At 50.0% G+C, this 12,594-nt stretch overlaps 6 protein-coding genes across 6 annotated transcripts; 2 read left to right on the forward strand and 4 right to left on the reverse strand.

The window, feature by feature from the left end:
- Positions 1-125: 125 nt before the first annotated feature.
- On the reverse strand, positions 126-694 carry BDZ99DRAFT_193458 (uncharacterized protein). Its single transcript, XM_033713175.1, has one exon. It carries the CDS (start codon positions 526-528, stop codon positions 229-231), a length of 300 nt encoding a protein of 99 aa, XP_033582245.1. The 5' UTR covers positions 529-694; the 3' UTR covers positions 126-228.
- On the reverse strand, positions 683-2,671 carry BDZ99DRAFT_193452 (cytochrome P450). The gene is made up of 2 exons (XM_033713174.1): positions 1,426-2,671; positions 683-1,297 (listed from the first exon to the last, which is right to left on the reverse strand). The coding sequence occupies exons 1-2, from the start codon at positions 2,549-2,551 to the stop codon at positions 837-839; spliced, it is 1,587 nt and encodes a 528-aa protein (XP_033582246.1). The 5' UTR covers positions 2,552-2,671; the 3' UTR covers positions 683-836.
- A 2,465-nt stretch (positions 2,672-5,136) lies between these two features.
- BDZ99DRAFT_459196 (uncharacterized protein) lies at positions 5,137-5,715 on the reverse strand (the record flags this gene model as incomplete). The annotated part of the gene is made up of 1 exon (XM_033719106.1): positions 5,137-5,715. A coding segment is annotated over exon 1 (481 nt), but the record flags the coding sequence as incomplete, so codon positions are not given.
- BDZ99DRAFT_459197 (uncharacterized protein) lies at positions 5,627-6,825 on the reverse strand. The gene has a single exon (XM_033719107.1). The coding sequence runs from the start codon at positions 6,805-6,807 to the stop codon at positions 5,842-5,844; it is 966 nt and encodes a 321-aa protein (XP_033582248.1). The 5' UTR covers positions 6,808-6,825; the 3' UTR covers positions 5,627-5,841.
- Positions 6,826-7,943: 1,118 nt separating this feature from the next.
- BDZ99DRAFT_459198 (uncharacterized protein) lies at positions 7,944-9,207 on the forward strand. Its single transcript, XM_033719108.1, has one exon. The coding sequence runs from the start codon at positions 8,443-8,445 to the stop codon at positions 9,163-9,165; it is 723 nt and encodes a 240-aa protein (XP_033582249.1). The 5' UTR covers positions 7,944-8,442; the 3' UTR covers positions 9,166-9,207.
- Positions 9,208-10,211: 1,004 nt separating this feature from the next.
- BDZ99DRAFT_341960 (acetyl-CoA synthetase-like protein) lies at positions 10,212-12,060 on the forward strand (the record flags this gene model as incomplete). Its single annotated transcript, XM_033714383.1, has 4 exons — positions 10,212-10,481; positions 10,540-10,804; positions 10,852-11,006; positions 11,074-12,060. Coding segments are annotated over 4 exons (1,677 nt in total), but the record flags the coding sequence as incomplete, so codon positions are not given.
- Positions 12,061-12,594: the final 534 nt, after the last annotated feature.

The following is a 12,594-nucleotide window of genomic DNA, read 5'->3' on the forward strand; positions in this document are numbered from 1 at the left end:
GAAAAACTGGATGTCTCCATGATGCGATTCAGTAACACGATTTGATGAGAATGAAGACAGCTTGCAGCTGCTTTTGTCTTGCTACCATCTTGTAACGACGAGAGATATCTTGAAAGGGAAATGGTAGAATTCATCATTGGGTCTGACGGGACTAGTCCGTGCCGTTTTCAAACGATCTCACAAACGCTCAGACAGGATTAAAAAACGAGGTTCACCATTTCGGACACCTCACCAGATACGCCCAACTCTGTTGGTTTGCAGGCCGTAGCATCTGAACATTGGTAGGACGCGAACATTATGTACATGAAAGCCCTGTTTGCTACCAACAGTGATTGCTGTAACTAGGTGATTGTCATAATCCAACAAACTCCAACCATCGATACTGTGCACTGAAGTTTTGAAGACTGAGCTGACTCGTCTCCCCATACAGAAAAAGCAACTCGAGGACGAAATAAAGAGACGCTTTATACCGAAGATAAACAGGTAAGGTAAGCAGAGCACGTGACGGACCTTCGAGTCACATGCCATTCCCTTGGCTGTCAGAGGAAGGGAAGCCGTGATTTATACTGCGACGATCGCGTCGGAGGTAGAAGCTGTTTGAAAGTGAATTATGGCTGAGTCGATACTGTTAGTTATCGCGCGAGTCGTATTTGTAGGGTGGGCTTTCTAGTCGTAGACGCGATACTACATTAATTGCGTACAATGGTTCCTCCGTATTTACCTCCAACTGCGCCAGAACAGAGCCCATAAATCCACCCAATCAGTACTTTTTTACAACTTTCAGCCCATATCTTTCAAAGCTCCCTTTCTCTTAGAATTTTTGCCGTCATGGCTGCTTAATCGAAACCCGCTCTTTTCTCTTTCTGAGCCATCAACTGGGACTTAGCATACATTCCCACCTTCGTCCCACCCCCGCAACTCAGCGTCAGCTGCAACGCTTCTTTCCACGGACCCGGCTGCCGGCTCTCTAGCTTCTCAAACTGCATCGCCAGCCGCACCGTCACGTATCCTGCTTCCGCAAGTGCGTACTGCTGGCCCAGACAAATGCGTGGACCTCCGTTGAAGGGGAGGTATTCCCATCCTGGGCGCAGTGTTTCCCACCGCTCGGGGTGGAAGACCTCGACGTCTGCACCGAAGAACTCGGGCCGCCGGTGCATCGTCCAGGGCGAGTAGGTTACCAGGGTGCCTTTGGGTACGAAAAGAGGAGAAGTGCCGTTAGGCCCACCACCCAGGGGAAGGATGGTGTCGCGTTCGGCAAGGCGGGAGTTTCCGGGTACGACGGGGTGGATGCGAAGTGCTGACGGGAGTGTTAGTGGTGGGTGATTAATAATTTTAGAAAGGAAAAAGTGAGGTGAAGTAAAGAAAGGGGTAGGAGATGGGTAGAAATGAAGTGATGTGAGAAGTGCGATCTTGGGGGGCACTTACATTCATTCATACACCACTTCAAATATTTCAAGCTCTTCAGCTGCTCGTATGTGGGAGGTGTACCCTCGAACTGTGCTACTTCCTCGCGCAGCTTCGCCCAAATTGCCGGTTGCTTTGCTAGCTCGAAAAACATGTTACTCAGCAGGCCTGCCGTGGTATCCCGACCAGCAAGCAGCACGTTTAGCGCCTCATACCGCATGCTCTTTTTGTCTTTCATCGACTTTGCGAGCTCGTGTAAGAAAATGTACTTCTCCCCGCTACCAGCCGCCTTTTTCTCAATGTCGGTCATCTTGTTATGGCGCACAGCATCATCCACGAATTGATCAACGTATTCGTGGCAGATCTTTATCGCCTGTTGTGCCTTCTTGTCGCGCGTCAGCATGGCGAGATTCCCCATCCGACCTCGTACAATTACGTCGCTCTGTGCAACCGCGAACGCCTCTGCAAATGCCGCGTCTTCCTGTGGTCCACCTCCTGGCTTGTAGACCCGGAGACTGTTGGTGCTTTGACCGAATAGGAATTCCGTAGCCGAGTCGATGGTAAAACGAAAGAAGAGCTCCTGGAGATCGACAGTACTTCCATCATGAGGAATGGCTTTGAACAAGTAGGCGATATGTCTCTCGAATGTGTTCAGATCTGCCACCTGGTCCCGCACGAAAGAGGGGCGGATTATGTGCCGTGAGTGCGCCCAGCTTTCGCCGTCCGAATTGAATATGCCCTGGCCTAGTAAGGGAGTGAATGCGACCTTGCGCATCCCGAGGCTGTAGTCCTTGAAGCGAAGAGCGAGGATTGTCTTGATATTTTCCGGCTCCGCGGTCGCTATGACGGGAGTGGTGAAGTTGGCGTACTTGTAGGTGTAACAACCCATGCGACGGAAACGGTCGGCCGCTCCTTCGAGGATCGTACCTTCTCGACCCCGCTTCAAGGTGCTCCGCATGACGTCTGATGCGAAGATGGGGTCCTTGATGGGCCATTTGGCCTGGATAGGTTGGCAGCCGTGCTCCTTCTTGAACGCTTTTCGAACTAGATAGAGACGGATGCGACTGGCAACGGCGAATGCGAGCAGACATGCTGCGAGGATATAGACAGCTGGGGATTTCGACCCCGATGACATGAAGGAGAGCATCTCGAAGATTTCGATTTCAGAACAAGCCAAGGGGGTAAAACAAGGCGAGTTTGGACGACAGAAATCGATATATCAAGGTCAACTATCTCATTCGGAGACCTGTCCGCAATGAGAACGTGGCCGGTTGTGTCTCTCTTTAGGAAGGTGAGAAGACTTTGAATCTGCGCGGCCGTGACAAAAGGTACAACGCAAAAGATGAAGACGAAAGAGCAGGGTCTCAACAGCAAAATCGCAATACAGGATGTGCAGTTCGAAGGTATCCACGAAAGAGGAAAACGGTCGACAACGGGCATCAGCAGACCAGATGGGTGTAGATGATTGGATATGCGTCCTAGCAGACGCGGCACGGGCTGTCGGTCTTGGTTCAATCAGTCAGAGTGCCGTCGGCACCGCTAATACGTAAAGAGGGTGAACTGCGAGACTCGAAGTTCCAGGGCGGTGAGGGGGTGAGAAGAGGAGGGGATGGATTTGTGACGACTGTCAGTCATGTGCGCGTCGCCTTTCATATGTCTGCCACGGAGACGGATCGGACAAGGGGCCATGATCCTGATCAGGTGCCGGTACGGCGTACGAATGCCTCTTATGTCGGTTTCGGCGATGCCGGTAGACCACAAACGGGGTAGGACAAAGCGGAGAACGAGGCGTGAGGCGAGCTGAGTGGGGCAGTTGGGAAAGTGGTATGTGTAAGTGGTAGTACTACAATTTATCGTCAGACCTTCAAGCTTCAATGCTGATAGAGACAATTATCTGCCGCTTACATGATATCGAAGATATATATGTCACAGCTTTGTCAGTACCCCCTTCGCCATCTTCCCTAGTGATTGGATATATTTCAGGTGTCAATCCAAGATCATGATAACACAAATACCACTTTCTTTGCTAACGACAAATGCCTCCGTCCTCACAACGGACCCAATGCTCTATCGTTTGCCTCGTTCTTACTAGTCGTCCCGTAGCTCCCGGACATATGCATAAAACAGGCTTCTTCTATGTAGAACATCCATTGATCTCCGCTATTTATAAGGCGCAACTTGAGACGGATCCAGCATTATTCACATCCTCGGCGTACCCGTAGGATCATCAAGTGCGCACAGCAGGTCATTTGGAACAAAAGATTGGCCCTCGAAGAATCAAAAGGCGCCGAATGAGCGTCTATATCAAAGCATGAACTCCACTACTTACCTCAATATTATCTTAGAGACGCAAGCACATGCTTACCTCGCCTAATCTTTCTTACTTCGAGCCGAGCACTGCATCAAGTAACGAGCCTGTCTCAACAAACTAGTCGTCTCGCGTCAGCAGTTGCCGAGCGGTGCTGCGCATCATCACGACCTACCCAACTTCAGTATCCCAATATCATCTTCGTAATGATGGACGAGCCAGCTCGAGATCTACCCGCCACCAGTTGGCACTATTGTGCCACGAACATAGAGGTCACCACTTGTTCAAAACGAAACCAGATTGTAACACCAATCAACCATCTAATCCACTAACCTTCTCAGCCGCACTTCATCGGCGTAGACGCCTCGTCACCAAGTTTTAGACCCACTGTGCAACCGAATCGAATAAAGTGGCTGTGTATTTCACGCCTTCTTAACTGTTGGAGCAGTTATGCTCTTTATTTTCTGGCGCCCCTAATCTTTGGCGGACCGTGCTTTTCCGTCCAACATCCGCCTCTATGGATAGACGATCATATGAACCCAAAGGTAACCATTGCGCTATGCCACGCCCTCATCCATCTATAATATGCCAACTATAATACACCAACCAAGCAACCCACCCATCCCTATTTTCCAACCACATATCCAGCTCCCTGTCCGTATGCATCCGAAATGATATCAGAACTCCACCCAATGCATCTATGCTACACTATTATACACCATTATCACACACTATGCACACTATGCAATACACGCTAGAACGCATCAACCGAAATGCCCGAGATAACAGAAATAGCCAGTCCACACTAGTCCTACCCACTCGCGTCTATCCACCCTAGCGCCTCCGCCTGCTCTTTTGAAATTCCTAGTTGCTGCTCTTCATTTTCTTCTTTGCTATCCGGCACATATTGCGATTCATCTTTGTTACAGAGCAGATCGACGACTTTGTCGATAAACTCGTCGCGCGCGGAGTCCACGGTATAAGGTTGGCGGGCGGCTTGGCGTTGGGCCATGGAGAGGTAAGCGGAGGAGAGGACCTGGCATGTGTTAAAAGAGTAGTACGAAGTCGACAAATCAAAAATGCAGAAGAGCAACATACCCTCTCGAGCTTCGTCCTAAACCCAACGACTCTCTCCGCGGCCCCTTCATCTGCCTCCCCATCTTCCCCCACCGCCCGCAAATGCAGCCACCCGTTCACAACTAACAAACTCCTTTTCCGCTCCAAACTACTCCCAAAAAGCGCCGCCGCAAGCGGCGAAATCACACTCGTCTGTCGGAGCAACTTCACATTCTTACTTCCCGCCGCGAGATGGAGCGAAGAGTATGCCAGCGTTTGAGAATGCGGCGATTTAGCCATTTTACTCGGAGGTGCCTTATTGACAGATTCTCCAGTGATGCTGGCTTGTCCTTAGGCCGCGTACCGTACTAGGTCACGCTTGCCCTGCGTGGCGGCGACGTTTTCCTGCAACCCCGCGAGCACGAGTGCTTTGATGAGCGCTTGCTTATCAGAGTTCTCGCTCGAGTTCGGGTAGAGGTCTTGCAATTCGGGGTCGTGTTCGGCGCCAGGAGGAGGGATAATATCCGAGTTGATGAGGAGTGTGTGGATCTGGTCCATGGTCTGATATACTGAAGCTAGCATAGACCGTCGTAAGAAATACTCCCTCGCGAACTCATCCAAGCCCCTCTCGCCCCTCTCGCCTCTCTCTTCGCGGATCTTGAGGCCGATGCGAAGCAGGGTTAGACGCGCGATGTGGTCGCTATGAGAGTGGATGCTGGAGGCTTTGAAGTCATCTTTGCGCTGAGCTTTTTCGGCGTCTGTGAAGGCGTTGGAGAGGTTTTCGGTGGCGGAGGCACCGATGACGATCATGGCGGGCAGGCAGCAGAAGACGATGCTAAGCACTATCATTTTGGCTAACGAGGGATGGATGGGAAGACGGCTTAGAACGCTACTAAGTGGTGTGAGAGCTTCTTCTTTAGTTAGAGTCTCACTTTTCCTGCAGATATAAGGCAGAGCCCTCATCAAATATCTCATACCTGCCGTCTCCTACGTCACGCGTCATCTTGCCTTGAAGCAGGCCCTAGCTGCCTTCTGGTGCCGTGCATTTGCAGAAGTTGAGAACCAACCGCTCTCTACTTGCAGTAAGCCGTTTCCAGTGCTTTTACAAATGCCTCGTGATACTGTGAGGCTTCGTGGTATTGTGCCATATTCTCCTCGTAGGGTGCTGTTGGCGACTTGATTTGCGCTATCTCTTTAAGTTTGCTGTTTTTCAAGTTCAAAGAAGCCTTCAGTGCCGATTTAGTGATGTTCCGGTCGTTTTGTTCATCACCCCACCCAGAGAGGACCATCTGCTTTTTCTTTGACGTATAAGAGAATAACCAGTCTTCCTCTTCCCCTGCCTCTGACTGGTAAAATTTAGTCAGGCGCTCATCTTCATTGACGCTTTCTACAATGAGGCGGATCTTATCAAGGTTGGCACGCATCTTGGTATTATTCGTGATCAAGCTGTTGTTGAGATCTCGCTGAAAATCGATATTCACAGCAGTGCTCCTTCCTCCGCCCCAGATATAGAAGTCGGCTACCAGCCTCCGTAATGGATCATCAGTAGCTTTGGTAACTGAGTAGGCCAGAGCGGCCTCATCTCCTGATGGTGTCGTATTTTGTTCCATCCATTTGGCTGCTATAGCATCGATGACATCATCCTTGAAACGGGCGCACTGGTAGTGTAAGATGCGGAATATTTGAATAGGATGATGAGCTAGCCGATTCTCCTGTAAATTCGAATTGACTTCGATGGCAATAAGGCGTGTGGCTGCTTCATAGCACTTCATCAGATGTTCCGTACCACCACCGCTTCGGCATCCGTGTTGAATGGCGCCATGTTTGTCGTCGTAATACAACCAAGATGAGAAGGTCTTGAAGGTAGATACTTCGATACCCCGAGCATCAACGGCCTCGCATTGTGTCTCAAGCAGGTGCTGGGGAAGTGCCGTTCTTGCGAGCACTGAAAGGTGTATCACAGCGGGTTCGTCAGAGCCCTCTAGATCGAACCTGACGATCTTCTCAAAGTCCGATAGTTTGAATGAACACTTTGACATGGTTCTGGGAAAGACGTCGTGAAGATCGGCGAAGGGTTGATGATACTTCAACACAGGATATTGAGATGGCGGAACCAACTTCCTCCTAAGATGATGTGAAGCAGCTATAGCGTAGTCATTAATGAATTCTGAGGGTGCTTCTTTGAGCAATGACTCGAAATCTTCTTGTTTGTCTATATTCCAGACAAGACATTCAGTTATGAGGCTCCTTAGACCACTGTTCTCAGGAGTGTTATCGTAGACTTGTACAATCTCTTCGAGACTGGGTATCCAGACAGTGTGTATAGCAAGCGTAGCCAACATCAGAGAGATAATGTCCTGCGCGAACTGGCCAATGTGGTATCTGTCGGCAAAAATGTAGCAGTCAATCCAGAAGCTCCACGACTGAGAGGCGTCCAGAACTAGCTCAGCTCCATACAGCCAATTTGCATACACCTCTAGTGGTGCAACGTTGTCCTCGTGGATGGGAACAGCCTTTTCATTGCCTTCTTTCCAAGTCCAGCGTTCTTCTTCCAATGCATTCCGGAAGAATTGAGACAAAACCTCGAGAAGCTCTCGATGAATAACGATGCTGAAGCTACATTCGTCGTCTGTGCTGACGGGATCGTTTTCGTCCTCTTCTCTTTCCACTGGCCTCATAACATTCACATGGACGACTCTTGTGAAAGATAGGTCGACGCGCTCCGCTGGCTTCGTCATGCTGCAAGCTTTGAGATAGATCAGCTACGTGGGAGGTCAGTATAAGGTAGAAGAGTAACAGCGCAGCGATGTTCTTATCAAGGTGTTCGCGTATACGTGTCACTGTTTGCGTGTTTGCTTCCGAAGATATTCCAGAATGCTGTACGGGTGACGGCATAGGACTCCATGGCAGTTGTGTCAATGGTCTATTGCAGTATGCCGTATAAATAACTATACATAGCTTTCTGTCTCAACTTAGTCCTACGTCGAAAGAACACTTAATTCAAGTTTTAGAATATCTAGCTTGACAATGAATCGATCGCGTCGTAAATTGGATAGCTCCTAAGGTCATATGACTTAAATGCTCGGCCAACAGCTTTACTACACTTTTGAAGAACTTCTCGATTACGCGAACTTGATAGATAGATATATCGGAGAGGAGTAAGTAGTCGTGAAAACAGCATCGTTTATTTCTTCTCCTAGTTGTGACTATTCGAGTGGCCAATCGGCTAGAGTATATTCACGTCTTGTGTTCTAGCAAGACTTTGTCTACCCAATATCAGATGAAAATTCACTATACTTACACAATGTCACAATTCCCACATTCACTTGTATAAATATCACCCTTTCACCCATGAGAAGCTCCATCCAAGGTTCAAAAGCCTATTCGCCCACAGACACCTAGATTCAAAGAAATTGAAACTGTCACCACCCCACCAAACTACCACAGACCCCACTCAAGACATGGAGCCCCCCAGCGAACCCACCCGTAGGCCCCCCTAATTCCGCCGCAACTCTGCGCCCGCTCACACGGGCACTCGAGCTTCACGGTACCAATGGTTCCATGGGCCCCTCCGCAGCGGTCGTCCGCATTTCCACAACTTCTGTAGGGCTATGTGGGATTGCGTGGAGCACGGGCTGTCTTACCATCGCCTCCTAATGGAAGCCGATCGAACGATGCCAGAGCTTCAAACCAACGAACAACATAACCTCTTGGAAGTTCAGCAACAAGCGCTGCAAGCCTTCGAGCAGTTCGAGGCGGATATCGAGAGGGAAGGGAGCGAAGATGCTCGTCGGGTTGGGCTTCAAGCCCTCTCGAAGAATATGCTCATGCTAGTCTTGCTGGTCAATTTCGCGTCAGCGTATGCGAATAACAGACGGGATGAGGAGGCTTTTGCGTTTGTACTCCGCATGTTGAATGTTGGAGAGCAGACAGCGTCTGTTATTGAACAAGTTGATATCGTTAAAAACGAGATGGACAAGGAGTGGCACCAGTGTGCGGAAGAGTATGCCGTGCGTACTGCCACAGGCGGCGAAGAGCGCACAGATGTCGTCCTAGCAAATGTAGGGCCGGACCCCGACGTCGAGGCGTTGGGTGAGCCCCTGCCTTGGGAAGTCCCACAGTTCAACGACAACGGCCCATCCCCTGGCGAAAGCGACAGTGCTGACCAGTGCCCGGAGAAACAGCGCTGTTTTTGTCGTGAGGCGTATAGCGAAGATGATCCTCCCTTCAAGCTGTCTTGTGGGAACATTGTTGGCAAGTCGTGCATGCAGAAGTGGATTACCACGGTGGCGAGCAATAGCCGCAGTGCCGGGCTGAACTCCTCAAACCACGAGCGCATAGGCCAGTGCCCGAGTCCGACCAGATTACTCAGATTTTCCGGGGCTGTGTTGCTTTGACGCGACTTACGGAGCAGCTAGTGGATGTCACCGAAGTCATCTATAAAGCAGTGTTAAGGGCATGACCGGGTCATCCTTACGTGCGGCGAGTCGCTGCAATGAGGGGTCATTACCTGCGGCGAGTCGCTCCAATGAGGGGCCGTTAGCTACGCTTACGCTCTCTCTCTCTGTGTGGAACGAATCGTTCTAATGACTAATCAGTCCTGAAATCCGTAGATCGACCATAGAAGAGCAGATGTCGAACCATCAATACATTCCTCATAAAACCCTCGCACTTACTTCCCATATTGATCTAGTGACCGTGTGACCGTAATTCCAGATTTCGTTCACCTGTTTGCTGATACTCACTCATCGCCCGTGTCGAATTTATTAAGAGAGTACAGATCTGAAAATGCCTCTCGGCACTTGTATCTGGAAGTCGGAACTCCAATACTCGGGTTTGAGATCGCAAGTTCTAACATATGCGACCCGATCGGGTATTAAGCGACCAGCTCTTGCCACTAACCTAACCACTAAAAGCTGACAGACGATCTTTCTAAACAATGCTTACAATAGCTGTTCGTTAGCATAAAGCTAAACTAGTGCATAAACAGCAAGGACCGCGTAAGGCATAGGTCATTAGTTTACTAAGCTAAGCCATGTACGCAAAGCAAATCCATGAGCGAACCCATTCCAATGGTTACCGGGTTTGTGGTACATGATCAGCATATCGTGTCATTGTAACGCCAAGTGCCAATTGGAAATTACCCAGAATCAAGGAATGCGGTGCGTTGTGATAGAGATACCGCATTAGATACCACCTTGGGGGCCTTAGTGCGTGCGTAGATGTAGAAGAGAGATTCTTTGGTGTTTCGATACCTGGAGGCCTGGTATTTCTCACATCAGCGCGCTAAATGGTAACCAAAGTGCTAAGGATTGTACGTACTTCAAATAGCCTATGTACTGGCCCCTCTCTGTGCAACAGGCAACTCTCTGGTCAAAATTCGCCTCGTCCACACCAAAATTCCGCTTACACCATGCACGACGCCGGGATACCTTATGGGAAACGCCTCATCATCCCCCTCATCGACTCCATCGCTAAGTCGACGCCTGAAAAACCTTGGGCCTCGATTCCGCTGAACGACGATGATCTCTCCGAGGGCTTTCGCGATTTTTCATTTGCGCAGCTAGCCACGGGCATCAATGCTGCTGCGTGGTGGATAGATGAGAACATAGGTAAAGCACCAAGCGGTACATTCCCTACGGTGGCGTATCTTGGACCAAGAGATTTGAGATATCTGATTATGGTTCTTGGGGCGGCCAAGGCTGGCTGGAAGGTAAGAGCCATTGCAATGATGTTGACGAAGTAAGTTGGTGCTGATGTGCCGTAACTAGGTACTGCTACCGTCGCTTCTCACGTCCTTGGAAGCCAAAACTCACATGGCGCGAGAGAAGGATTGCAGGACTTTCTTATGTGGAAAAGAATTATTTCTGGTAGTGGAGACTATCCATGAGGCAGTTGGAGATGGGAAGACCCTCGTAGTACCCGACTTTGAAGAGTTAATTTCTGCGAAAGGAGTGAAAGAGTATGAGTACAGTAAGACCTGGGAAGAGGGGAAGGACGACCCCGTGGCAATTTTCCATACCAGCGGCAGTTCAGGTAAGATCGAGAGCATTGATCTCTGACCACGTCTAACTGTGTTCTAGGACTCCCAAAGTTAGTAACGTGGACGAACAACATGCTCGCGACAGCGGACGCGACTCGTCTTCTTCCAGATGTCGATGGTATTCCTGCATACACACCGACGAATGCAGTTTTGCTCCAGGGCGGGCGATTTTGGGCCATGCTCCCGCTATTCCACGTACGACTCCTACATAACGTTCAGCCCGACGACATCGTCAATCAATTTTGCTAACAGCTGTTATCAGGCCGCCGGTTTCATGCTAGCCGTCGCCGGTCCCGTTTTCTGCGGTGTCATGTCTGTCGTTGGGCCAGCCTCCAAGGTCCCTACCCCTGCTCTCGCAGATGAGATGCACCGCTTTGCCAATATTGATGGCGGATTGTATGCGCCCGCTTTTCTGGAAGATCTGATCGCCAACCCCTCTTACAAGCCCAACTTATTGAAGTTAAAATGCATCATATTCGCCGGTGCCCCGCTTTCCAAGCTGCCGGGCGACTTTCTGGCGCAACAGAATATTATATCACCAATGATAGGAAGTACAGAAGGCGCTTGGTGGAGTACCGTTCCAGTAATTCCAATGAAACATCTGACAAATGGCCGCCAACTCGACAGCAAATTGGATTGGCGGGACTGGGAGTACTACCGTTTCCATCCGTGGTCTGGGGCAACCTTCGAGCCCGCACATGACGACTTATACGAACTCGTTGCTGTCAAGACGCCTGAATCCCATCTGACTATGAACTTCTGGAAAGTTCCCGAGCTCAAGGACATCACCACTTTCAGAACCAAGGATCTTTTCAGTCCGCATCCTGACCCAGCCAAGGCGGAGAAGGGTTTGTGGCGATACCGAGGACGAACGGATGATCTCATAGTCCTGACAGGCGAGGTGAAGATGTATGTTGCGAGTGCAGAAGAACGGCTGAAGACAGCAAATCCCTTGATCAAGGACGCGGTGGCAGGAGGCCAAGGACGAAGGATTCCATTTCTATTGCTTGAGCTCAGGGCCCCTTCGTATGTAAACGGAGATAGGAATGGTGCAGAGCTGGGCAACTTGGAGGATGTTTGGAAGACGGTCGAGAAAGTCAACGAAACCATACTTGCCGAAACGAGGTTCAAGAAAGAGCTGGTATTAATCGCAGGAAAGGACAAGCCATTTTTGAGGCTGCCCAAAGGCCCGGTGGATCGAAGACAGACACTTGGATTGTATGCGCAAGAAATTGAGGAAATGTATGCGAAGGAGAAGATAATGTAATAGGATAGAGACGACCACATTAACAGAGCAAGTACCATCATGACATCCATATAATGAAACGAATTACCGCCTTTGAGACATGCTACTGGAGAGCGACAATACTGAACGATGGTTACCCTTTTCCCCGAAGAGTGTCAGTCTCGACACTCCTAGGCCATTCTAACGTAGATTAAAAGAAAGAGTTTAAGACTATCAGAAAAACAACCAGAGAGGCCGGTGATGAAGCAATGTCTAAATCAGAGGAACGCGATAAAGACAAGTTGTTGTGGTTGGGGAAGAGAGTCCGCCTCGTGGTCGTCAAGGTGGAGTCTTCCCAGGTTTTGATTTCGCCAAGCTGCCCCTCCACTTCACCCATCCGTGGATCGCATCACGTCGGACGCGCAACACTGATGACCGCCCAGGCAGCCAAATACGATAAAATGAAGACCGTTTCGGGCTCCTGGACCAGAGACACGCCTGCACCCGCTGTGTCTCGCCGCTCTGCCATTTGCCGCTGCCTCCCGATCAACCGCTAAG

This window comes from Mytilinidion resinicola (genome assembly GCF_010093595.1).
Source record: "Mytilinidion resinicola strain CBS 304.34 unplaced genomic scaffold BDZ99scaffold_3, whole genome shotgun sequence".
NCBI classification, from domain to species: Eukaryota; Fungi; Ascomycota; class Dothideomycetes; order Mytilinidiales; family Mytilinidiaceae; genus Mytilinidion; species Mytilinidion resinicola.